Source organism: Lepisosteus oculatus, chromosome 26 (assembly GCF_040954835.1).
Source record: "Lepisosteus oculatus isolate fLepOcu1 chromosome 26, fLepOcu1.hap2, whole genome shotgun sequence".
Classification (NCBI taxonomy): Eukaryota; Metazoa; Chordata; class Actinopteri; order Semionotiformes; family Lepisosteidae; genus Lepisosteus; species Lepisosteus oculatus.
Window position 1 is genome coordinate 960,015 of NC_090721.1, and position 25,581 is coordinate 985,595.

General features: G+C 47.3%; 1 protein-coding gene across 5 annotated transcripts in view; it reads right to left on the reverse strand.

The window, feature by feature from the left end:
* The window catches only part of cux1a (cut-like homeobox 1a), a 170,322-nt gene that overhangs the window by 25,978 nt on the left and 118,763 nt on the right, over positions 1-25,581 (reverse strand). For 2 of the 5 annotated variants that reach the window (XM_069184475.1, XM_069184472.1), the window contains exons 10-20: positions 24,753-24,857; positions 24,159-24,347; positions 23,591-23,649; positions 21,518-21,566; positions 20,808-20,904; positions 16,357-17,112; positions 13,941-14,021; positions 10,658-10,759; positions 8,881-9,380; positions 6,927-7,253; positions 5,526-5,685 (exon numbers count right to left, since the gene is read on the reverse strand). In XM_069184475.1, the coding sequence (XP_069040576.1) occupies positions 5,526-5,685; positions 6,927-7,253; positions 8,881-9,380; positions 10,658-10,759; positions 13,941-14,021; positions 16,357-17,112; positions 20,808-20,904; positions 21,518-21,566; positions 23,591-23,649; positions 24,159-24,347; positions 24,753-24,857 (2,425 nt within the window). The remainder of the gene's footprint in view (positions 1-5,525; positions 5,686-6,926; positions 7,254-8,880; positions 9,381-10,657; positions 10,760-13,940; positions 14,022-16,356; positions 17,113-20,807; positions 20,905-21,517; positions 21,567-23,590; positions 23,650-24,158; positions 24,348-24,752; positions 24,858-25,581) is intronic. The other 3 variants (XM_069184473.1, XM_069184474.1, XM_069184476.1) reach the window with 3 other exon arrangements.

Sequence of the window (25,581 nt, forward strand, 5' to 3'; positions counted from 1 at the left end):
GGCAGCCGTCACTTGTGATTATCTGCCTGCTGCGTCCGGGGGGGAACAGCTGGGAGGGAGGCAGTCAGCTTGCATCTTCAGCAAGGGGCGACGCGCCGGCTGGTGACATTCTTACTGGCGGCGGGGCAGGAGGCGCGAGCACAGCAGCAGAAGAGACAGGTTGCCCCGTGACACAGTGCCAGCGACCCAGAGCTCCGCAATTCACAAGGCCGCTCCAGGCAGAGGGGGGCGGAGGAGCCTGCGAGAGAGCAATCTCATGGCAACAGCGGCAAGGCAGAGGAGAGAGCACGGGCTGCGCCGAAAATAATGCAGCAACTTGTGACCTGGCTGGCAGTGCTGGAAGAATGACTCCAGAGACAAAGGAGGGCGGCACGTTCACAAGACAGAAACACGCTCTGGTATAAACACCGTGTTTAACATTTAACATCATGTGTTGTTTTATAACCATGTATTCTCTCTTTGTGAGCCTCAGTTTTCTGTTTTATATGGTACTTTCATCTAACGAAGATAAAGATAAGACCCTTTACCACTAGCCATAAAAACAAGCCGAACAGAAAAAACTACATCCACAATATCAGGATGATGCAATTAGTAAACGAGCTGGTAGTGGTCCATGCTCGACAATGGAGCTACAGCTCTGTTAACTATTTCACCGCTAGGCACCTGGTTTGACAACAGGGGGCGCACAGCACACGCAGAAAAGGCCTGCTAATGCAACCAGACAGCTGGCGGAGAGAGTGTTGTGGATAGCCTGCAATGATCTTCCAACATACTTAACATATTAAGTCACTAATGAAATGAGCAGTTTCAAACGAGCATGATTATCTCGTTAAGGCTTTATCAAACTGTTTAATTCCTGATGGATTCCACATGAGCTATAACTGTCTATGTTCACCTCCCTTGGCTCAAATTAAAGGAGTGGTTTTGGAAACATGTTAAACTCTTGCAACTGAGTGACAGAGAAGAAATAAAAGAAACGCGCTGCTCCAGCAGACTGTGGAGCCCAGCTCCTGACCAAGATGCACCAAGTGTAAACAGGCTGGGAGGTGCTCTTTTGGACTTGGGCTTGGAAACGCTGATTGGTTTCTGTCTTCTGTCTCGTTTCTCACACCAGTATGCTTTTCAGAGAGCTTTGACTATTTCTCTGAAAAATCTAGGAAAAATGAAGCTGCCCTTTACGTTTTTTTTTATTAAAAGCTGTCACCTCAAGGCACAACACCTAACACCTAGCAGGGTATGCTTGGCATTCACGAGGAACGGCATCCACAATGCAATCAGACATTGTGAGGGGCAGCGCCATCTCTTTGCACATTAAACACGCCCCCCGGGGGGCCTCTGCCTCCCCGGATGTCCCTGTGGTGGCTTGTTCCAGTCTCTGGCGCGATAGCAGCGAAGCAGGGGCCAGCCGCGGCGCGCTTCCTGCACTCCTGGATTACTGGCGAGCACGGAGGCACGGGACAGGACTGTTCAGAACGGGACAGCTGCTCTCCCAGCACCTGGCCCTCCAGAGATCATCCCCCTGGAGCAGGGGTTATCCTTCAGGCCAGTTCTACAAGAGCTGGCCGTAAAATACCCGCAAGAACGTATACTCCTGATCTGAAAACATAAAGGCGATGAACGAAATTACCCTTAGCAGAAGAGCTGCAATGTGTTTCCTGACATCAAAGTTTCACAGAAACACAAGAAGAGAACATAATGCATGCAAAAAAGGCCCCTCAGACATCAGAAAATGAAGAATATAACATTATATACCTTCTCAATTATTTTTTTTTGACTGCTCTGAGTGTGCCTTGGACTGCGAATCTGAATCATTTGCAATGCCAGAAATGTATTACAGGACTATAAAGCTGCTCCATTACCACAGCCCAAGAGATAATCTTGCAAATGGGTCAAATGACAGCTATTACTTAAAACAATATTTGGCCTTCTCCTAGTTAAATTTGTGTTTTGAGCATATTTCATGTTTAAATACCCTGCTTTATTGTGCCATTCGAACACCAGATGTAAACTGGTCTGCAGAGCTAATGAGAGCAGCGCATTAAAACCATCACAAGAACATGATGTCCTTTTAAACTCTCCCCAGCCCCGGATTAAACAAGCCGACATTTACACTTCTTCTTAAGCTGTGGACCCATTTTAAAAGCCATTAATTCCTATCCTCCTTTTCTGTTAAGCCATCCTCTTAATCTATATATTGCTTCGCCTAATTTGCGATAAAAATTATTGAGAGTGGGTACTTAATATAGGACAGGGAGTAAAAGCCATTCATCACGCACGTGGCCCAGCGCTTCTGTTGCAGGCGCGCTCCCTATTCCGTATTCATCATGGGATCGGACGATTATTTGCATATTAATCAGGCAGCGGTGCGTGAGCAGGGAGGCCGAATGCAGGCGCTGTCCAGGGAAGGGAGCTCAGAAACGATCATACATCAGCGTTATGATGCGGTAATTGATTGTAACAGCTCTGGGAAGGCCCTAGGGGAGATCCCAGCGCCGCCTCCTCCCTCCAGCCTCCTTCCTCCCTGCTCCCCTCTCAGCACAAGGCCCCAGGGCCTTGCACCGTTCGCAAGCAGCCTGCACCGCAATCCTCATTCTTCTTATATTTATTCATCAAAGGCCTGCTGGGCCATTGGCTTTCAGCTTTATTACAAACCTGTGCTTAGATGCAGGGACAAAATTATTGTTTTTTCTTTAAACATCTATTCAAAATAAAAAGTGAAAGGACAAATGAACAACAGCCTTAACCTCTCTGCACACGGCCCCAACTCTGTCGCCTGGGTCCAGCCAGGTTGTTTTTATCCTTTGTGATACCCACACTCAGAGCAGGAGTGGTTTTGTGTGTGCGTGGCGATGTCTGGGCAAGCCTGAAGCCTGGACTGTCGTGCCAGCTGTGCCCTGTCCCTCAGCAAGGCGGAGCTGAGATTGGGAGATAAGGCTCCCAGCCCTCTCCCGTGAACTGGGTCTGAGCTCCGCATGTGAGAAGTGCCCGTGTCCACATTCCAAGGCCGAGACTGTTCTTCTCTGTCCGACTGAACCAGGGCTCTGCAGTCCTGCTCCTCAACAACCCAAACTATAGCTTTTTTCAGCTTTCTAACTGAGCCACTACTTGGCTTAATGGCTCTCTGATGTCAGCTTCCTGATAACCAAGAATACAAACTGGACAAGTAGTTCAAAATTTCCAAACTTTCCAAAGCTAATTAAAACAGGATTCAACAGGTCTGACTGAGGATAACACTGGGGGAAAAAAGAGAAGGCCCCTGACTCCCCCTATCCTAAAACTGCCCGTCAGCAAAGCCCCCTGATCCCCATCTTCCAGCTGCTCCACAACAAACCCCTCTCACCCCCCTTGTCCTATAAAGATCAGGACAGAGCCCCACGTCTTCGAAAGTTCCTATGCCAGCCCTTTGTTCACCACAGTCAGCTGGGCAACCTGACTGACTGCGAGCCAGCAGTGAGCAAGCAAGCACACGTTACAGATGGAGGTTAACACACAGTTGATTCTGATCTATAAGGGCAGCGATCTGGAGCTCCAGCCAGACACTCTCTAAGGAATGCACACCATTCCCACCTCGGCCATGTGTCACCGAGGAGTCAACCAGGAACCTCCTCCCCTCCTGCTCTCGTCTTTCCCTCTTCAATAAATTACACAGCACAGGGCTCCATTCTCACATTCACAAACACAGTCTGAGGCCTGAATCCGAGACAACAAAGACCAGATCCACTCAGTCTCAGCGTGCCCCTGACCTAATTGGATCATTACAATTACCCATCATTGCTCAATGTCACTAAAGGGTTCCATGCAGCTGTAACTTTCTGAAGGAATCATAGCAATGTGTGGCGAGATCTCCGTTTTACACAAAATACACACTACAATGGTCTTAATGTGATGTGCTGCAGATATCTTCGTGCTCACACTGCATTGTACTGTTCTTAAACCTGTCTGCCGTCAATCAAGGTGTCTGTGTCTCTATCCCTGAGGTTGTACACTCCTCTCTAGATCATTCAATTCAGCTAATGAAGCCCAGTAATTCAGCCAATAAAATTAACACTGCCTTCCGTAAAGAAATAACAGTAACAAGACAAGACCATTTTTTCAATGAGGGCTTGCATTTAAACACACATACAGTACCATTATAAGTGTGAAATGTCCTCTAGCTACAGTACAATAAAAACAAGCAAATGCACAGTGACAATGTACTGCTTAGAGTTACTCTAAACAGGAATAATGAACACCAGTGATCTATAACACTTGGCAAGGATCGATAAAACAACCCAAAATGAATCTCATCCCCGAGAGTCCTGACACACAAGCCTAAACCCTGCTTGTCCCAGACGGGGCTTTCTTCTGCTTCAGACTTCTAGAGATGCAATTTCCTGCACATTATAACGCTGAACTACACTGAACCAGCTCCCCACAAAAACATTAACAGGACATGGAATTGCTGTATGAACTCTAGTGTGATGATACTAGAAAACAGCGGTGGAAATGCAAAACCAGTGCTGCATTCTGTACAGACAACCTGAAAAGCTAATAACACAGACATGTAGATATGCCAGATCTTTTCACTTCATTTTTGAGGCTCTCTTTTAATGGCAGTATTATTTATTCACCATCTTAAAAAAAGGTCAGAAATGCAGAAAGTGATCATAAAGGTATGAGCATGTTCAGATACAGACTTGAAAACTACCTGAAATCGGATTCAACACAGTAGAACTAGTAGGAAAATAGAAGCGCCGACTGGAAGGGTCAGGAAAATGAAGACAATGAGAGTGTTTCCCAGCCAAGGGGAGCATCTCTCTCTCTGGCTCATTATCTGAACACACTGAAGCAACAAGGCGAAGTATGGAAGTATGGAGTGTGGAAGGCTGGGACATGGCCCCCTGCTCCTCTGTTGGCCAGACGCCCACAGGGGACAGCTGGACACTGGGAACACTCTCTCGCACAAGCTCTGGGAATCCCCAGCACACTGCAGACAGCCAGAGCACCACCCCTTCAGAAAACTGGTGGAAAGAGTGGAAACTGGGCACTAAGGCCAAAAAGCATCCAGCTGGCAGATATGGACTGCTGAGGATACACAGAGGCCTTCAGTGTACTGCCAGGTTTCTACTCAGTGGCATGAAAACTCACATGAAGCAAGAAGCCCTGGCATGAATGCATGACATGTGGGAGAATCAAGACAGCATGCTAAGAGTCATGCCCCAGGCGCTTGAACCTGGCTCTCGGTGGCCCTTCAGGAAAAGGCTACTGTAGGTAAAAGCCTTGCATTGATTAGTTACTAAGCAACCGGATAATCAAGATGGACAAAATGGTTCACTGCTACAAACGGCACGGTGTCTTTTGCATAATACAGTACAACTCACAGGTCAGTATAGCCTGGGTGGGTCCCAACCTGGCCTACCCAATGGCACTCAAGACAAACATGTGCGACGTTTAGGGACTCCATTTCACTGGTTCCAACAGCCTGCATCTGGAAAAGTGAAGCTGCAGACACGACAGTTTTGCCGGTGCAGCCCGGTCAGGCCTACCTTGCGGCTGGCCCTGCAGAGGAAGCACGTTCTGGCCCAGCTCCCCGTTCAGCCACAGCTGCATGCGGATGAAGGGCTCGCGGCCCTTCTGGGTCAGCTTGCTCCAGGGCTTGGGCCGGGACAGCATGTCGCTCACACTCCCCTGAGAGAGGCCCAGCACCTGCGGGGAACAGGACAGCAGACGGGGGCGTCACTCGCCGGGGACACAGCCACTTGGGGAACCACACAGACTGAGAGACTGACAGAGAGCTCTGTCCAACACACACTCGCTAGAAGAGCTTGATGATTTTGTGAATTATCCATTTATATTACTTTATAGCTGCAAAGGAACTACAAAAGTGTGTAAATTAATGAGAATTGCACCTGGGGTTTGTGCATACCTTAGCTGCAGAACTGAATTATCTTGCTTAAACCAATTCAAAACTGCCCTTATTGCATTCCATGCAGTACACAGTGGTCACATCTGAAAACCACGGGCACATGTTGACATGCAAGGACTGACATGCACACAACACACAGTTCTCCTTGTGAATCCACTTTGATTTGAACTTCATTTACTCAAGCTGGGAAACAAGCTTGTCAGTCACTTTGTACATGGGAAGACTGAAGCAACATGAAGAACAGAGTGGTCTGCTGCCCAGACACAGGCTTTAGAACAGAGATGACATCGAGTCTGGTGTGAGTAAAACTATTCTAGACTGAAAAATCTCTTCCACTATGCTGACCCTGTAGTTGTGCCTGTAAATTATCTAAGCTATGAAAATCCTTGTGCTGTCCTTCCCCACAACTGTAGAACTTCAAGGTTGAGTTCACTTCATTGGCATGACTGCATTTGACTTTCTTACACCATCGAACACTTCGATGTCTTAGAAAATGCTTCTTAATAGATTTGATGGATTCTAACCAAGCCAACATAAAGATGGCAAAATGAATCCTTGAAGCCTGGGAAAGCTTGGTTGCCGGTCTGATTTCACGAAAGACCTTTCTTATCTTATTAAAATGGGTCCCGGGCTGCAAAGCAGAGTCCTAGACACCGTGAGGTGGAACAGTTCCAGCAAACAATATCCCAGTTGTTGATTTTGGCTAGGGTTGAAGGGCGAAAAGACTTCTTTGGGATGCAGAGGGAGGAGATGGCCAGGGGTTCGGGTGTTTCTCCACATCGCTGAACCGCACAGAGCGATTCGGCCTGGATCATCTTGGGCTGAACACCTCATGAAAACCACGAGCTTAAGGGCTGGAGTGTAAAGAGGAGCCGATCCTGACGGTGGCGCCAGTAAACACGTGCGGACCTCCACTCCGCTCACTGGCAGTGGGCACGGATGAATTCACACGCTTATGTTCGCAAGGGAGGGGTAGCTGTGGGGGGGTTAGAGAGTGACACACATTGCGATGCCCGCCGACCTTTTCTCCAAAGATGCGCTGACAGATGCCGTTCTTGGCCAGCTTCTCCTTGACCTGGCGCGTGAGCTCGATGGTGTCCACCTCCTGGTACATGTAGAACTCGTACTGCTCGGGGGTGAGTGGGGGCACCACCGGCTTGGCGGGCTTGGCCTGGGGCAGCAGCGGCGAGGAGGGCAGGGGGCTGCTCTGGGGGGTCTCACTGCGGCTGGGGCCCTGCATGCTCAGCTCCGAGCCCTGCGAGTACGGAGACTCGGCGCTCGGCCAGTCCTTCCAGTAGTCCGAGGAGGAGGTGGGGGCGGCTGAGGAGCCGGCCGACCGGGGAGGCTTCTAGCACACAGAGACACAGAGAGGCACAGTCAATCACACGCTGTACAACTGGGGCTGCTGGACAGATCCATCTACACATCTCAGCTGTAATAATAACAACGAGAATGATAACTGATCGTTAAGCAGATGCTGTGATCCCAATTGCAAAATCCAGACGGGAATTAGGGATCTGGGGGATGAACAGGAGCTTTGACATCTGCCGCCGCAGAGTGACTGGGAGAACAGGACCTTGACGTGACTTCACCTGAAGAACAGCGCATAAGGAGACTCAGCATCTTACTAAGGAGACGGCGAGTCAGTGGAAAAGCTGGAGCTTGCACCTCCTGATAACAAGCCCTTTCCCTTACTCACTGGACCACCCCTTAGCCCTTTCGCAGATGTATAAATTATCGCTGTGCCTGCCTGTGCAGAGTTTCATCACAGCGCTGGTCCTGGGTGGGTTGCACTCTAGATAAGAACAGATAGTAAAAGCATCTGAATATCAGAGTGAGACATCAGGCAGGCAGACAGACTGCAGCACTGTCTTTACAAACAGGTACTGGGTGTTGAAACCCGATCCTCTCGGAGCGGAATCACTCCTGGTTCTGATTTTCTTTCACAGCCGGAGCGGAAGACATGGTTGTGACAGGGTGGCCGAGCAGGAGGGGGTGTGGGAGGTCTTCACCATGAGGCTATCCTGGATGTCATGTGCTGGCTCAGCCTGCTCTGCTGGCCAGGGTGTCCTCTTCCATTTCTGCCTTAAGCGTTCGATCGTTTTTGACGGTTTAAGAAGGAAAAACAAAATCATCCTATGTCTGAGTCTACAAGGACAGAGATCTTCACAACACTATGGACTTCTTGTGTATTCAACTTCGCGGAGAGATGAGAAATTTAGACAAGGCTGGGAAAGCTGGAATGAACACAGCAGCCGCCGCTTTCCGCACAAGAACGTCACTCACCACCCTACCCAGCCAAGTTCCTACTGTCAAGAAGTCCAAGTCTCAGAAGTACAGACCCCGGCTCCCAGGGGGGGAAACTGAGCTGTACCAGATGAAAACCCCGAGTACAGTGAAAGTGGAAGGGTGTTCCTCCTGGAGACCCCTCAGTCAAGGTGACATACAAGCAGTACTCACTTTCACCCGCGAGTGGTATCTTGGGCATCGCTGCTTGGATTTTAAAAGACTACTGCCTTAATTATAGCACGCTGCACAATGCACAATGCAAGACGGCACACTAACAACCTAAATTCCCAGACTGAGGTCAGAAGCTACAAATTTCAATATGGGGTCTTGAACTCCAGTCTGGGATAAAATAAGGGAATTTGTGGAAAAAGAATTTTGACACACAAGACCCCATACACATCTACAAACTACCTCAGCTATTTAAGCAAACACATTGACTAAGATACTCCAGTTCATGCCTTTATACAACTAACCTGTTTCAAAACAAATGCATCTTAAACAGCTGTTGTGTTCTTTAGCCCTCTTAGAAGTACTGAACAGCCACAGCGGGGCCTTTTGCGATCTCAGTTTTCTGTGGTGTGGTGCACGAGTGGTTCAACGCCGACCAGCTGCAGAGCCCAGAGCCTTTAACGGCGCCTGGGGTCTGAGAGCAGAGGCGGGGGGCTTGCCGCCCGGCGCGCTGTTACCTCCTTGCTGTCCTCCTGGCTGCGGCTGTCCTCGGCCCCCGGGGTGGGCGCCCCGCGCCGCTCCGAGTGCACGGTGTTCCACCACTGCTCTCGCCAGGGAACCCCGCCCCGAGCGCCCTCGGCGGTGCGGCCCGGCTTGGAGCCCCCGTCGGCCGCGCCCTGCACCTCCGGGATGGGCGACTCGCCGCTCTCCTTCTTCATGGCGGAGGAGTGGAAGTCGAGGAGCGCGGAGGAGGCGGAGACGGGGGGCTTCTTCAGCGACAGAGCCAGGGGAGAGAAGCCTTGGATGGCGGTCAAGGAGTGAGAGGCCAGCAGCTTGGGAGACAGCAGGGAGAGCTCCGACTGGGAGAGAGAGCTGGCCTTGAGGACCGGCTCCAGGGCCACCTGCTGGGCCTCCATCTCTCGGCGGGCCTGTTCCAGGATGGAGCGGATAGCCTCATCCGAGCTGCTGCCGCTGCCCCCCGGCACCCCGCTGGAGTTTTGAGGGGGGGGGGGCTCTGCTGCAGAGGAAGGAGAGGGGTCTGTCAGTCATGCCACCTACTGCCTAAGAGCTCACCAGAGTGCTGGTCAAACTGCGATGACACAGGTATCAGTCACCCTGTAGAGTGAGACGCTAATTCCTCTAACTGCTGCAAGGTTTCCCAGAATGCACAAAAATGAGCGATAAACACTCTTCTTCCACACTAATACGGACATCCAGATATGCTTCTAAATATGAACTAAACACTGTACTCTCAGTGTCAAAGACTTCCATGTGCCAGCAGGTGACAGGTGATCAGGACATCGAGTACCCCAGCAGCTGATTCAGTCTGCGCAGTGTTTAAGGTAGCTCAGCCCTATGTGCATGTTACTAGTACTGGACTTTCTTTCTTGACCTTTTCCATGAACAAATTGTAATCGCAGGAACACTCTTTTTGTTATTATGCTAAACTAAATGTTCTTAAAATGTTTCACTACTCTTTATTAAGACCAGACACCATGGCTAGTAACATTCTTACAAAACACTTGCCTGAATCTGATGACTTGCAGATTTCACCAGCATCGTATAAGAATTTAGTTACTTCAGGCTCTGACATTCTTTATTGACGTCAGTGAAGTATTTAATAATTAGACCCTAAAAGTAACTCAATAGGAACTGAAAGTCTGCCCATTTACACACAATAGTATTAAATCTGACTCCTGCAGCAGTGCTGTAATTGAGATGGTCCAATAGAAGTGGGATAGTTGCCTCACATATTGTATAGTGGTTAACTGTCATCAGATCAGAACATTTTAAGGAACAGTGGAGTGAAAACTAAATACTTTTGTTGAGGTAAATCACAAAATGTGGTCTATGGTGTCAATCTACCATATTGCATAAAGGCTCAAATGCGTTCAGATCTGTGTGTCTATCACCTTTCACAATGCTAGCCTTAAGTATAGGAAACCGGGCCTGTCCAACATTTTTGTATGTGACCTTAAGCATGCTGGGATGTCATCTTCTCAGTTAAGGCGTGAGCCATGCCTGTGTGGAAAGGACAGAGCAAGCTTCCCCGGCTTTCTATAAACTTGGTGTCCCTCATTTACCCAGGTGTTTCCATTTATTTGCCCACTATATGTACTGCCTGAGAAGTCCGATATCTAGAACACAGGCAGCAGAGTGTTGTAGTGCAATGTGATCATACTGTTTAAGGAGCTGCCCAATAATTCGTCAGGGTTCAAAGCATCAGTGCATGGGATGAACGTAACCGATTTGACGCTCGTGAGGGATAAAAGACACGGGTGCCAGGCTCCTCACCTGCTTTCTGCACCTGCAGCTCCCTCTTGGCCTGCTCTAGGATGGACTTGATGGCTTCGTCGGAGCCGCTCTCCGGGGTCCTGATCCTAGTGGTGATGTTGCCTGAGGAGAGATGAGCCCAGTTAGAGCCCAGCTGGAGGTGGGGGTGAAGGGGTGGCTGTCTCTGAGAGGGATCCTCTCCGCTGGTCCAAAAGCGCACAGACTACGTCGGGTGTCAGAGAAGGAGATCTAGCGGAACAGCCGCTGTGGGATTTAGCATTATTCTCAAGCATTATAAATTCATGTGCAAGACCATGTTCAAGCTAAAGTAGTAATGGCCAAGGGAATTTGAGAGGAAAAATAATTTCACAATGACTTTGAAGCTCCTTCATGATTTCCATGTGTAGAACCACATTAAAAAAAGTTCACCTCGCATAAATGCCAAGTCGCTACTTCAATAAGGCTGTCAGACTTGCCCAACAGAGTCTACTCATGTCCTGAGGGTCAAATGAGAGAAGCAAGCTTTTCTATGAGCAAGACCTTATTAATACTATTCCACGGTTAAGTACCAAACTGCTCCTTAAATAATCACACATGGCAGGCTGTGAGACTTACAGTCGAGGCAGGAGCACTGACCATGGTAGACAACAGCACTGACTGTCTATCACTTTAACTCCTGTGATATACTGTAGCACACAGGCCCATAGGAGTTAATCAGTCAGGATTATGCCTGAGACGTGGCTCATTAATAAGACAAAAGTCTGGATAGGTTCCTCAGAGAAATTGTTAATTAATGAAGTTTGAAATGAGCTGAATTAATAAGTCTGATTATCCCAGGGAAAAGTTTAGGAGAGAAATCAGTATTTTGACTAAAGCCATACAAAACAGCGGGGAAACAATTCAGGAACTATTTTGTTTGACTAGTGTAACTGTACAAGGTCATATTCACTCAAGTGTATGGACACATCACGAGGTCAGAGGGGTGACCTGGAAGTAATTCTGAACATCAGATAAGGGGTCAGTTGTCTCCCCAAGCTTCTCCTGGAGTAACCACAGAACAGGAGGTTCGCTCAATGATAAATGGGCCGCATTAATAAACAATATTCATGTCTAGAGTAAATTTTGTCTGGGAGAGAATATTTAAGAATCATCCAAAAGCTTTCTGGCTAACATTACAGTGTAGAAGGATGACATCACAGCAAAATGCTGAAGACATTTTTCAAAAAACCCACATGGAATTTCTAGTGATCTCTATACATTTCCAAGTACAACTAAAATACAAACAATCTGCTTTATTGTCACCTTGTCATAGTTATTGTCTGCCAGGGCTTCGGTTGAACCAAATCCTGCACAAACAGCCAAAATGTGATTTCACAGTGTCTCCCGTCAATGGCGCATTTAGATCAACTACATAAAGGTCAAGCTGAATGCATTTTACGTGAAGCAAGCTGATTGTCAGCAAAATGTGCAAAGAAAACATAAAATGTGGAATTTACTGACTGCCTGCGTTTAGCTCCCAGAGTCAGCAATTGGTGGAAACACCTATGACAGCAGCTCCTACTGAGAGTTTTTGGACAAGTGTTCCTCATCTCACTGTGTAAACCTGGTAGAGATCTTTCCACTCAAAACTGACAAATTACCCAGCTGCTCCCATCTCAGACCTTGATCTCCATAAATTATTCCAAGTCACTGTTAGCATCCCCAACATCTCTGTGACACATTCCACTTGTTAATGATAGGATCACCACCACATGTAAATGTGCTGTAACACATTGTACTCAAAGGGATAATCAGAGACTTTGAAATCTTCTTGTAACCTTCTCCTGATCTGTGCTTCTCTACAACTTTATCCCCAAATGGTTTCAAAAACTCCTTTATCTTCAAGGTTGGTTTGTCATATCATTATGTGAGTTGTGGCCTGAAACTCAATAGCGAAATGAGGGAATTTACAGAGACAGGTTTACTTTAAAGCCACATTAACCACTCAGATTACACACAGAGACTGTTACACTAACTATGTGACCTTGTGAATTATTGCCTTGCACCTGAACTGACTTAGAGCTGCATAGCAAAGAGGCTGAATCCTTAACACAAATGAAAATCTTCTCATTTTCTTCAAAAATCTAACTTAATTACATACTATCAGCATTTTTCACCTCCAGTGGTTCAGAATAGATTGTGTAGATTTTAGATTTAAAACCCTTTTTTAAAGAGTCATGATGCAAGTTAAGTCATGGCATGAATAATTTTGCAAGGCACTATCTTCTGAAAGCCATCTTTGTGGTTTCCAAACAAAGCACAAAATACTGTAACTTGCTTTCTGACATTTTAATTGCAGCTTCTCACACGTTAAACACAGTACTCGTTGCCTAAAAATGCAGACTTATCCCACCTATGGATCTTTGCCACATAGCAACTGCAAGCAAGACGCTCTTCTAAATACTTAACTAGCAATCCAATCAATTACTGATCACCCTTTAAGGGAGAATACCTAATTTCACAGCAATCCACAAAGATTTTGTGCTTGACTGCACTATTAATACTGCACTATGGGGCTGAAGTCCGAATACAAGCTGTTGCCAGGCCACTTGATAGGAGGAAAGGGGCAGAGGAGCTGGTCTCCTGTCCTCAAACAGACCCTAAGAACTCAGTTACTTACTTCTCTTACGTTTCCAATGTATTCTATTCTATTTACTTACTAATTGTACTATTAGAAAAAAATCAGAGTACAGTTAAACACTAATATTCATATATATATAATTTCTGGTGCTCATTAAGGTAGAGGTAAGCATGCTCATTAGACATCATATGGATAAACTCCAAGAAACAGAAAGACTTTAACAGTAATTCGTCCTCCCTCTATTTCCACAGTCAGCAGTGTGGTGCAACGGTTCGAGCAGCATAGTCTGAGGTCTAATCACAGAAATAAAGAGCTTTTTCACAGGTTGATGATTTTGTATCCGCTTGCATATGGCAATTAACGCTAACCGTAAGAACTTTCTTCCACCACTGTCTGAGGAAACGCCGCTCGTTACTATCGCCGACGTGACGTGTCAGCGCCCCCCGCCCCCGAGCCCGTGAATTCCAGCCCGCCGGCACCGCGGGCCCGAGGGGCCTGGGCGGCCGGGCTGTGCCGCCGTGTCCTAACTCCCTACAGCGCCGCACGCGCTCGCCTGCGTTCTTCAGGACTCCGGGCCAGAAGCACAGAGTAAGGACCAGTGGCTACACGCTACACGCTACACAACAACAACGACACAACTGCAACCACACTGCAACCACGATAGCGATGGGGCAAAGAACAGACCTGGCCGCGAGGAGCCTTCGGAGCCGGTTCTTCGCTTCGGAACCTCCTGAAACACTCTGTTCAGGTTCTGGCCCGGGTTCTCTGTTGAAAAACAAGCGGCGACAGAAGATAAGTCAGGCGCTGACTGCACTACTGCATGGGGCCGAGGGGCCGGGAGCTCAGCTCGACTCCTGCTCTGCTGGGGACGAGGGGTGCAGGGCCAGAGGGGACCCCAGCTTTACCAGGCCGCTACACAAAACAAACCTTGCCACTGCAAGATATTCCTTTTGAATCAAGTAGCAGGGCTGGGGTGAAAGAAGTCTTAAAAGACCGAAAAATATTTGCAGTTTCCTTTAATTGGCTCTTCGAGAATCCCCTGACATTAGGTTTTATTAGGGGTTTCTGTTACTGCCCAACCTTATGCAGGGATGCCATTTCACCCCTCTGCGTAGAGCAAATGGGGAAAAAACAATAAAAATAGATTGGGCCTCCCGATCTACAACTTATGCACGATGAGGTGAAGCCCATTGTTTCTCCCTCACGATACAGTAAGAAGCTGCTGGTCACAGACGGTGCTGTGGTGTCCCCGGTCACAGTGGAATAGCAGTGAGCCCACTGTCCAGCCCACAGCAGCTCACACAGGAGGCTACAGCAGAAGTGACAGGACCAAGAGCTGGCCCCCAAAGCCATGCCGCGTCCTGCTGTCCACCCGGGGCAGGGACTTTATACTTCATCCTCGTGCCCAGCATACGGCGCTTCCGCTGAAAACGGTGTTCCTCCTCATCACCATTCCCAGACTCAAGTGTGAAACGGGAATAGTAACACTGATGATTTTCTCCTCTTCGGAAGAAACGAGAGAGAGACTCCCTGATCTGTTTTAAGAATCTAGGAATAAGAAGTGCTGGGGCACACAGCCAGACAGTTTCCTTGAAGCCACTCCAAACAAGTACAATAGACAAGGATATGGAAACAGAACAGCATTCTTCTGGTTCTACCCATTGTAGCACCGCAATGAAACATTTTGCCAAAAGCAACATTTAATTTATTTCCTCTGGGCTGCCAAGTTCAGCAACGGCATGTTCCCTGCTTATAATTAAGGGAGACGAGACTTGAGAACTATTCCTAACCGCACGTCAGCCTCGTTCTTGTCACACATAACACTAACACCGTGTGAAAACACTGCTCAACACTTAGCCAGTGCTGCTTTCCAAGTTACGCTTGAGAAAGGAAAGAAAGCAAAACACCCGCGTTTTGAGACTGTTCTCCAGCACAGTAACTGCATCCCCCGTGAGAAAAAGCAAACTGCCGTCTCTAAATTCACTGGGTGCACAGACAACTTGTCCACTGTCCACTTCCGATCGTCCAGTCCAGCTGGCCTATTGTGAGCCTATTGCTCAGGAGAACCACCTCACCCATGGAAATAAAACACTTTTTTCCCCGAAGCCGCAGGAAGAGAACGGAGCCTTCAGACAGTCAGCACACTACTTACCCAGATATTTTCGTTGCTTCGCCAACAAATTGCTAACCTGAACTGTTTAACATATTGCTGTAAATCTTCACCTTCACAGTCTCTCCAAGTGGTGGATCTGGCCCATTACTGTGTGCCTGCTGTTAGCAGACCTTGCTCATGTAAGCAGAAAACCTGACAGTCGAGCTCTGGCTGTAGAACCTTATGTTTCTTTACGAGCAATCATATAATAAAGTTTGTATTAATGCAATAAAGTCCCTCAGTGTGTCTGCCCTCATCCAGTAAGCAGCCTTCCTGGGATTTGGACACACGAGGTCTAGAAAAGTCCGTATGGATTTATATGGACAACCTGCTGAAACATTGTGCAAGGCCATGAACTGAATAAGAAATAAACTGAAGAAGATGCATATTCAGCAAGAACTCACGCATCAGCCAAAACTCACACAGCCATACAAGTGCTCAGCCACTGTGATCAACACCAACCCACTGACTTAGAGGTCAAAGTTGCTACACCCCAGCCTGCAGCACACCTGCCTGCACGCCAGAGAACAGGAGAGCGACAACACAAGTCTCCTCCACGACTGCCGGTTCCACAGTTTCCACACAATTCCGCAAATAACAAAACATTTCACCGCTGCAGAAAGGACACAGATTTCAAATCTCAGAATTTCAGTCCGGAAGCAAAAGGTTTTCAAAGACGTGCTCAATTCAAGAAGCTGCTAGCAGCAACGGTTCTAGAGGCTGTGTGTAATATTTCTTAAATGTCTAATTAATTACACTTCCTTTATACTGCAAATATAATGCAATTCATTTTCTAAATATACCTATTTTAAGCATGTATTTTGTTTGCGAGACTAAACTAAGACCATGAGACTACAATGCTGATGATACAGTCCGCTGTGTCTGGCGGCTCTCTGGCCTGCTCCTGCCTCTAGCCCTGGGCGGTTCTGGACGCGGGGTCACACTCACCTCTCTGGCGGCCCTGGATGCTGCGCAGCGCGAGGATGTTCTGCTCGTCGGACAGGAACTGCTTCATCTTGTGGAAGGGCTCCTTGCCGCGGATGGTCAGCTTGTTCCAGGGCTTGGGCCGGGCCAGGATCTCGCTGACGGAGCCCTGCGACAGGCCCAGCACGTAGTGCCCGAAGATGCGCTGGCCGATGTTGTGCTTGATGAGCTGCTCCTTCACCTGCCGGGCGATCTCGGCGGTGTCCATGTCCTCCCCTTCCGAGGTGCTGCCCGCCCCTTCCGACTGGCTAGGGGAGGGCGCCATGCCGTTGACGTCTGGGCTCCCCGCCGGCTGGTGCTGAGATTGCTGGAGGGGGCTGGCGGACAGCGAGGTGGCAGCATAGGGCCCCGGGGCAAAGAGCATGGTGCCGCTGGGGGAGTCCTGGAGGGCTTTGGAATAGAATGTCTGCATGAGCTGGCGCTGCAGCAGGGAGTTGAGGGCCACCTTGCCAGCCAGGGGAAAGGCGCTGCCTGGCCCAGCCAGGGAGGGGCTGAAGAAGTCTTGGGCGAGCCCCGAAGGGGAGAACTGGTGCGTGCCGTTGGCGCTGGAGGCCGGCTCGGCAGCGCCTGAGCTGTTGGTGCTCGTCCCGGCACGCAGGAGGAGCTGGGAGGGGGCTGGAGGAGGGGGGGAGCCCTGCCGGGTGGCGGCTGTGTTGGCGGTGGCGGGAACGCGCTGCTGGCTCTCCGCTTGGGCCTCTTTCCCTTTCCGCCCGGCCGCCCCTACAAGAAAGGTCAAACACAATGCATTATGGGGGAGTCAAAAAAGGGTCCAAAAAGACAAAAAAAAAACAACTATAAAAAAATCAGCCCAGATTTAAAAAAAAATGGTAAGCAATTTTTTTTTTTAAATACAGAGGGCTTATTTTTCACTTTCAAGACAATTTTTTTGCTAAACCCCCCACAGACAAGACGCCCATGCATTTGTGGTTTGTACCTTTCTTGTAAGTGGCAGCCTGGAACGAAAAAGAGTCTAGACATTCACTGCATTGCCTTCCCTGCATTCCAAAGCTGACATCTTCCTTAGACATCTATGAGGAGTGTGGGTTAGGGAAAAAGGGGGTTTTTCAGGATGTGTTAATGCCTAACTCCCCCCCCCCCGCCCCCGTCCTCTCCAGCACTCTCAGGTTCCAACTGTAGCTCCTTGCAGGAGAGGGGGCCACAGTCCAGTGCTGGGCTCAGGAGGATGCCAGTGTGTGTATGAGGGGGTTAGCAGAGCTCGCACGCCTTCCCCTCACTGTGGAATCAAGGACAGAGTGCCGGCTTGCTAACAGTGTCTCGGCTGGTTTGCCAGAGATGAACGCTGAGCTGCTGTGATGGGAAATGTCTGGCAGGCATGTCCATGGATATATCGGCAGAGGCAGCAGTGTCCCAGCTACCTGCGCGTTCGCCTTTCCCAGCCACTGCATTTCCACACTGGCAGCTCCGAATGACAGGTTGCAGCTTGTGGGGCTTGCTGTGTGTGTGTTCTTGGCTGCTGCAGTCTTTTTCTGATTTACCATCAACCCAACTCCTCTGCTTGAAGCGAGCTGGATTTTACGGCCAGGTACAAAAGACAGCTTAAGAGTTTGTGTCTAATGAATAAGGAATAAACACAAAAGGTCTGAATGGATACAAATGTCAAAGATCTCCTGGTATTAAAAGTCACAGTTTCAAAAAAAGTAGAAAAACTGTCTCTCAAAAAATATTTCCATAGAGCTCAGATAAATGGTTTAACATTTAGAAAGATTGAAATGTCTTTAATTTGTAGAAGAAACAGATTGCACAGTACTGCCTGATTGCTTGTTGTGGATTACCTGAGAGTAAGAAGAAATTCTGCCGTGGGATTTACTGGGAACTCACAAGGACAGATGTGGCCTTATTGTAATTCATTAGCAGTGAAAGAACAGGGCCACATTGCAGTTATCGAATGAGAAAAATGAACATCATTGCTTTTAGTAATGAACATAAAAAATTAATTTGAAAAACTATTCCCACTAATCACCCAAAGAACTACTCACTAAAATGTATTGCATTGAAAAACACCCTGTGCACATTTTCCAGCCTGCAGTGAGTTCCTGAACTTGAACACCACAGCATTCCATAAATTATGATCTACAGAAGGATCCTGTAAATTATTCTTAGAAACAGTATACTGCATGTCCCTACACCATCACTGGGCATACTCATTGTGCCCAGTTTCTGCAAGTCAAGAGCTCTTTGTCCACATGTCTTTGTACAAATTTAGCATGAATCTCCTTAGGCAAAAGATACCCCTGTATGTTTTGAAAAAAACAAAGTATACACACATCCTGCCTTTTTAGTTTAATTGCACTGTATTTCCCTGTCAAACCTTTCATTTCCAAATCCCACCTGCTGGAGAAAAAAAAACTGTTACAGGGGACAAAGTGACCAGGTCTGTTTCACAGCAAGTGATGGAGAGTTAAATCCAGGCTGTATGAGTACAGGCAGCACAAGACATTTCAGAGGTGAGGTCTGAGACAACACCTCTGGCAAAACAACACATCCGAACCAAACCACAGCTGTGTGGACAGACCTTGATAATTCTGCCAGCTACTGGTACTGATCCATTAAAAGCAGATTCTAGTCACAGAACATACTGCACACAGCGGGGCAGCACAAAGGAAGATCTCCCAATGAGCAGAAGGGTAACCTCTACAGTACAACCCAGAGGCTACAGGAGCACCCCACAGCTGCTTAAGTTACTTTCTCCCCAGCGAACAAAAATACGTAACAGCTGCAAACAGCTCATAGGGTGCTCTCAGGTACCAGAGATATCAGAGGAAGGAAGACAATATGAAATCAAACCGGGTTCTGATGTCTTCAGTCTGTGATGCTGTATATCTCTGGTGGTATACTGCGCTTACCCAGACAACTCTCCCATAAAGTTAACAGGGCTGTTTTTTTCTGATAGCAGGTTGATCAAGGGATGGAACTTTAATGAGCAGGGTTCACAGTTTTTTTTCCCATTCTCTCCAGCCAGAAACTGACCTATATATCCAGTACTCACAGAAACACTTAAATAAGGACATCAGGAAGATTCTAAACAAGTCTCACGATTAAGACAGTACAATAAAACATGGACAGAAAATGTGAAACATGGATACATGAGTTAATTAAAGCAGCAATGGTGGTGAATGTACCTTTTTAGTTTACCAATGATCAAATATTGTGGCAAAAATTGATTTAAACCCTGCTGTTAGGACAACTGGATCAGAGCACATCATGGAGTTCAGAGCTCCCTTTTCACTGCTTCATGAAAGAAACCCTTTGCTGTTTTCAAGGTCTGTGTACATCTACAAGATTAACCAAGTAATACTTTTTTGTGTGATGTTATGGGGGACTTGGAATAGTCAGAATTTAAATTAAACTTGAGTCCCTGTGCTCTGGTTTTATGCAATCGGGTCAGATAAATCTGCACCAGAAAAAGCAAAAAGCCCTTAGATATTTTTTTATTAGCAGCGTATTTAATTTTCTCTATATTTAAGCAGTCCTCGAGCACATTGCGATGACATTTCAAACCCCATGCAAACAGTGCCACAGAAAGGGCAGACTGGAGAGCAGAAGGGCCTCATTTTCATAGCCAGGCCCCACCACGGACGCACACACGCGCGCGAGCCCTGAAGGGCCCCAGCTCACAGAGCCGCGTTCCAATGTGTCTGAGCAGCACCGGGGGAAGGGCACAGGCTGACCTTAAAGAGCCAACAGCCTGCGAACAGCACTTGTCATTACCTGTTTGTGAAATTCACAATTAGTTTGCCCACGTTCAGGCCATCTCAGCCTTTCTTACTTTCAAAGAAAAATTAGCATGTCCTGCCTGCTTCAGAAAGGTTACAGGAAAATGCCTTTTCCTTAGACTCTGAAAAAATGTTGAGGTCCCAGAGCCCCCCAAGGAAAAGAGCATCCAGACAAGTGCAGGGGTGTCTGAATCCATGAATGGATATCAGATAAGACACTGCCACCGAACTCCATGCCTTCATTGTCTGAGGTGTTATTTATGCACTGGGCAAAGTGTGGGGCAGCCTGCTCTTCCAGATATTCTCTTTCCCTCAGTGAGGCTGCCCCTTTTCACTTGTCATGTGTCACTTCAGTGCTGAGGAGTTAAAGCTCTGTAGTCAGCAGCTGATCGGGCAGGCCGGGCAGGCCGGGAGCCACTGTGGTGTTGAGAGGGTGCGGTGGTGCTGGACCCTGTCGTCAGCGAGCACTTGAAAGGACCAATGTGGAGGACAGCTGCATGCGCTACAATATGCATACAGTGGCCTTTCACTCCCTCAGCCCCGTGCTCAGTGGAGTAACGGAAGGCCAACTGAGGACACTGCGGTGTTCATATTGCAATCTTGTCAACTCTCTGCCCGTTCTCGGCTGGCGCAGTGGCTAGAGTACGAAGGGCCGCCCCCCCCGCCGCAGAGGACACTCACCACTCAGCTCGCTGTTGGCGATGCGCAGGCCGGCGCTCTCGGACTGCAGGGCCCGGTTCTTCTCCAGCAGCAGCACCTCCAGGGGCTTGGAGGAGTCCTGAGAGAGAGCGGGGTACAGTCAGCCAGGCCGTGCCCCAGACTCTTGGGGAGTCCGGGGACACGCGCCTCTCATGTTTTAAAGATGACTGCTAGAGTGTGAAGGGGCGGATCTGAGGTGACAGCACGAAGGGGGAGTGGAAAAGTAAACTGTCACTACTCTGGAATTTTAATTGGATGTTGTTCGGAAAGGAGAAAGCCTGGTTCTCATTTCTCCGCTGTTAAGGAAATCTTCAGTGCCACAAATTAAATTTCTCTTCTTTAAAAAAAAACATTGAAAGAAATGCTGACGGTTAAAACCAGAGGTAAAAGCTTTTAATACCCTGGGAACACCCAGGGCTAGGTGGCTTGTGTCTGGAATCGTAGCCCAGTTATTTCTTTTCCAGTCATAGTGATAAATTCTAACTTTGCTCATAGGAACTGCCCTTTGTATTATGAAGTGACACAAATGTTGCAAGTATTACAGGATACAATTCACATTCTTGTTCTTTTACCCTTGAATTGTTTAATGGCTTCAGAACAGTACAGTGTTTACGGAGCTTAAGCATTTAAAGAGACGCTCTGCCTCTATTTACATTTGTATAGAACATCCTGTGGCCTCACTGTGCCCATACCTGTGCTGTCGAACCCTCGGATGGCCCAAACTCCATGGACTTCAGGATACTGTGGAACAAAACAGAGGCAACACACCAGTTACGCCTGCCGCTGGGCTTTAGAAGAGAGGCCGTAGTGACTGGTAAGCGAGAGCTGCTTGAACTCATGCTGATGGACCCCAGGCAATGCAAACACTCTCTGCAGGGCCTGTGAATCCTTACATTAAAGAACTCCAGTCATTACATTAAATGAGACTGAGCATTATGTTAGTGTCGAAAACGTTAGTCAAATCTTTTGGGCTTTTTGATAAATTAACCTAACTTTCATAAACAAAAAGTGAAAAAAAAACTATTAAATTTAAAAAACTACTGCCATAGACAAGGGATTAAATGTCAAAAAGGGTGATCAGTTCCAGATTTTCAGATTCACAGTACAAGGGGTTATCAATCTTAACACAGCTGGTTTTTAGATGTGAAACCTCACATTCTAACAAAAATAAGTTCTTTCCAGGAAGCCTCACTTTTACAATATATGACAACAATGTCATTTTTAATATCTAAAGAGAAAACTTTAAATTACTATCTTAAATGAAATACATGACCATAATTAAATACTACATCAAATGACAAATGATTGAAAGATACAGTATCAATAAAAAGATCAGTATCAAAGAAATGCCACATAGCTTGAAAGAGCAATGCAGTCACTCAGTTCCCCCAGCCTAACTTCATGTCAATTTTAGACAGTTTATAGACACCATTAATAATTACATGTGCTAAGATCAGATACAGCTAAAACCACATAAAATCAGTAACAGACTTTACCATCACAAACGTCAAGTTTAACTCATTTATATATAAGAGAAATAAAACAGAAACCTTCACTCCTGGTGATATATCTGCTGAAGAAATGCTTTTTAAAGCTGTGCATATCCAAACCAGGTGTCCAAAATCAGATCTGAAATGGTTCCACTAGAGTTCTGCCTCTCTCAGGTGATCTCTGACCTCTGGACAATCCAGCATTGCTTGAACTTGCCAGCTTGCTGCTGCTAAACAGGATACATACCCAAACACTGGCTTCTACAACACAGCTACCTCACAACCAAGGATCACACCCACTCATCCTTCTCAGCACTTGCAAAGTGAGGAACCTTTACAAGTCGTTCTGTGTGCATGAATACTCGCTGCTGCACATCAAGCAGCCACACAAAAGCACAGCCAATAGGAAGGGTGGCAATGCCATTTAGTGACCAGCTTGTGCCCTGCCTGCATTTAAAGGTTAATGGGATTTCAGTGCTGGCACAATGTCAGCAAACTGCGCTGCTTGTCTCCAAGACCTTAATGAAAAAGAAACTCACTTCTGAGCCCTTCGGCCCCTTGCCGAATGGAAAGAGATGCTCAAATAACCAAGTTTCCCCATCCCTTCAGCTGTTATGGTGATGGTGGCAGCAATCGAAGGCAGGCAGCCAGTATCAGCTAGAAGCTGACACAATGACGTGATGCTAAAACCCCCTTTTCAACTTCCAAAGCAGCTCCTGAAGCAGTCATCCTGAATTAGAAAGACTCCTGATCCGTCAGGAGGTGCCTCAGAAGTCTACTGCAGAGAAACATGAAACCACCGCAGCGTAGCGCTCCAATCTAGCACAGCTGTGGGAGCTGGATAATTTCAAGTTTGTTTCCTCTTGCCGAGTTCATTTGCATGGACAGATGTGAGAAATTTGTACAAGAGCCTGCAGCTCATGAAACCTGAGACAGATCACACTGCCATGCAAAGCCTTCTTACTAGGTTTTCTCCTACGTGCATAAGTAAAAGTGAAGTGAACAGTATTGCCGTGTCCCTTGTACTTATACAAGCAAATTTACAGGACAAAGCTAGTTTTTGTAATGGTAAAATGGTATCATCCAATGACTTTCTGATCTTTAGCCTCCTGCTGTGAACAACAGCCGTTATAGTCAGAATGACATTGAAGCTCATATGATCATCCACTGCAGACAAGACATTATTCTTAATGAATAACTGTTCTGTCTAGAGGTCGGCGGCTCTTGTCCTCACCCACACGCACTGGACTACGTGCGGCCTGCTTTGTTACTTACTTCAGCTCCTTCTTGACTTCTTCATAATCTGCCTGCTCCTGCAGCTTTTCCTCCAGTTGCTGAGAAGCACAGATTAGGAAGCATCAGTACAGCCTTGTTTGGGAAAGTACAGCATGGATATCTAGAAATATATGCATTTGCCTTCACACTATATACTAACTCATAAAATTAAACAAAAGGTTTTAAAAAAAAGGGAAGACCTGTGAAAAGTATTCTGAATTTCTTTCTGGAACGATCTGAATGTTTCCAAGTAATACTTGAATACTGTATAAATATGCCCTTCAAGTAAAATAGTTTTTTTTCAAAATTCTGAAATTTCCATTTTGTCTATTATACTCACTGATGACCCAGCTTCTTTATCTGTCTACTTCTGGATTATTTAAAGCTTCCGACTTGTTTTTTAATCTTATGCATTATGTATTTTTTAATTGTTAATGGATGCATATTCATATTCATTCATATGCAACATGATGCAAAGCAGTGTCCCATCTGGGACAATAAAGAGAGGCAGCAAAGCAAGAGAGATGCTTGAAGAGCATCAAGGCGAAGTGGCCAGTGCAAGGCTGACCTTGAGGGTGGAGTTCTTGGAGCTGAGCTGCTGCTCCAGCTGGGAGATCTGGCTGGCTGAGTTCTCGCGCAGTTTGCTCAGGCTGGCCTGCAGTCTCTGCACATCCTCCACCAGCTGCACGATCTCCCGCTCCTTTGCGCTCAACTCCACCTCCAGACTGGAGCGTGACAGCACCTCTAGAGCCTGCTCCTGCCACACGAGAGAGCTGGTGAGGGGAGCCGCCCACCGCTGCACACGCACTGGTCACACATGCACACAGCCCCCCTCCCCACACGCACGCCTGGACTCACACTGTCGGTACCTCATTCATAACAGATCAGACATACGGAGAAGACTCACTTCCCAAAAAGGAATAATGTTTTGTACTCAGCTGTAAAAAACCTACTAAAGCAGACAAACTGATCCAAGATCTCTGGACTGTGGTGCCGTAGACCAGAGATTCTTCCCTCCTATTTCTTCTTCCATCAGGTGTATTAGAAATCAGTGTTACACTACAGTGCTCGTTTAAATTGCCATGAAATATCCTGTGGCAACAATGCGCGTGGCGGCCGTGGAGCTGTGATTGCGATCGGGGCGCAAGGTGGGTGTGCTTACCACGTCGGGGGCTTTCTGGATCTGGGTGGCCAGCTGCAGGGACTTGTTGGCGGACGTCAGCTGCTCTCTTAAGGCCTCGGCCTCCCTCTCTGCTGCCTCTGCTCTCTGCAGAAACGAGGGGAGATGTATTCACTCCTACAGATGGCAATTACTCCAGCACATTCATCACACCACGGCCTGCTGCTCACAATGGATCCCTAAACACTCGGCCTCATAACTGACAAGAGCACTGCCGAAAGAGAAGTCCAGAAAATGATGGATTTCGGTTTCATATGGAATGAGGAGGAAATAATGGAGCATGGCAGGCTTTTACCTGAGCACGAAAGAATTAAAGACATTATGTGCAAAGATGTCTAACACTACAACCCTCTTCATCTGTACACTAAAGACAAAAGACAACGTCCGGAAAAGTGTTAAAGTTGAGCAACCATGCGCAGACATGCTGAACACAGGTGGTCACACAAGCCGACTCAAACTTCTGGAAAGTACTGACCAAATCAACACAATAGACTACCGCATAAAACAAGGACCTAAGGACAACCAAGGAAACTACTGTACAAGCAGGGACACTAAAATGTTATCCTGTCTATTGTGTAAGTATTTTTCCTCGATTTAGCCTTAATGTAACCCTTTAAGCTTCTGTGCATAAAGGCGCAGCCAAACTGTTAAAAGTTAACGACAAGAACCAGCTATTCAGCCCATCAGTTTTTGACACTTTGCAGTACACCAAGCGGTTTTATTACAGACTTCAGCCTTGATTTTAAAGGTTCACTGTGTCACTGCCTCCCTAGGAACGTGCCCTGGCAGTACATTCCATGTGGAAAAAAGG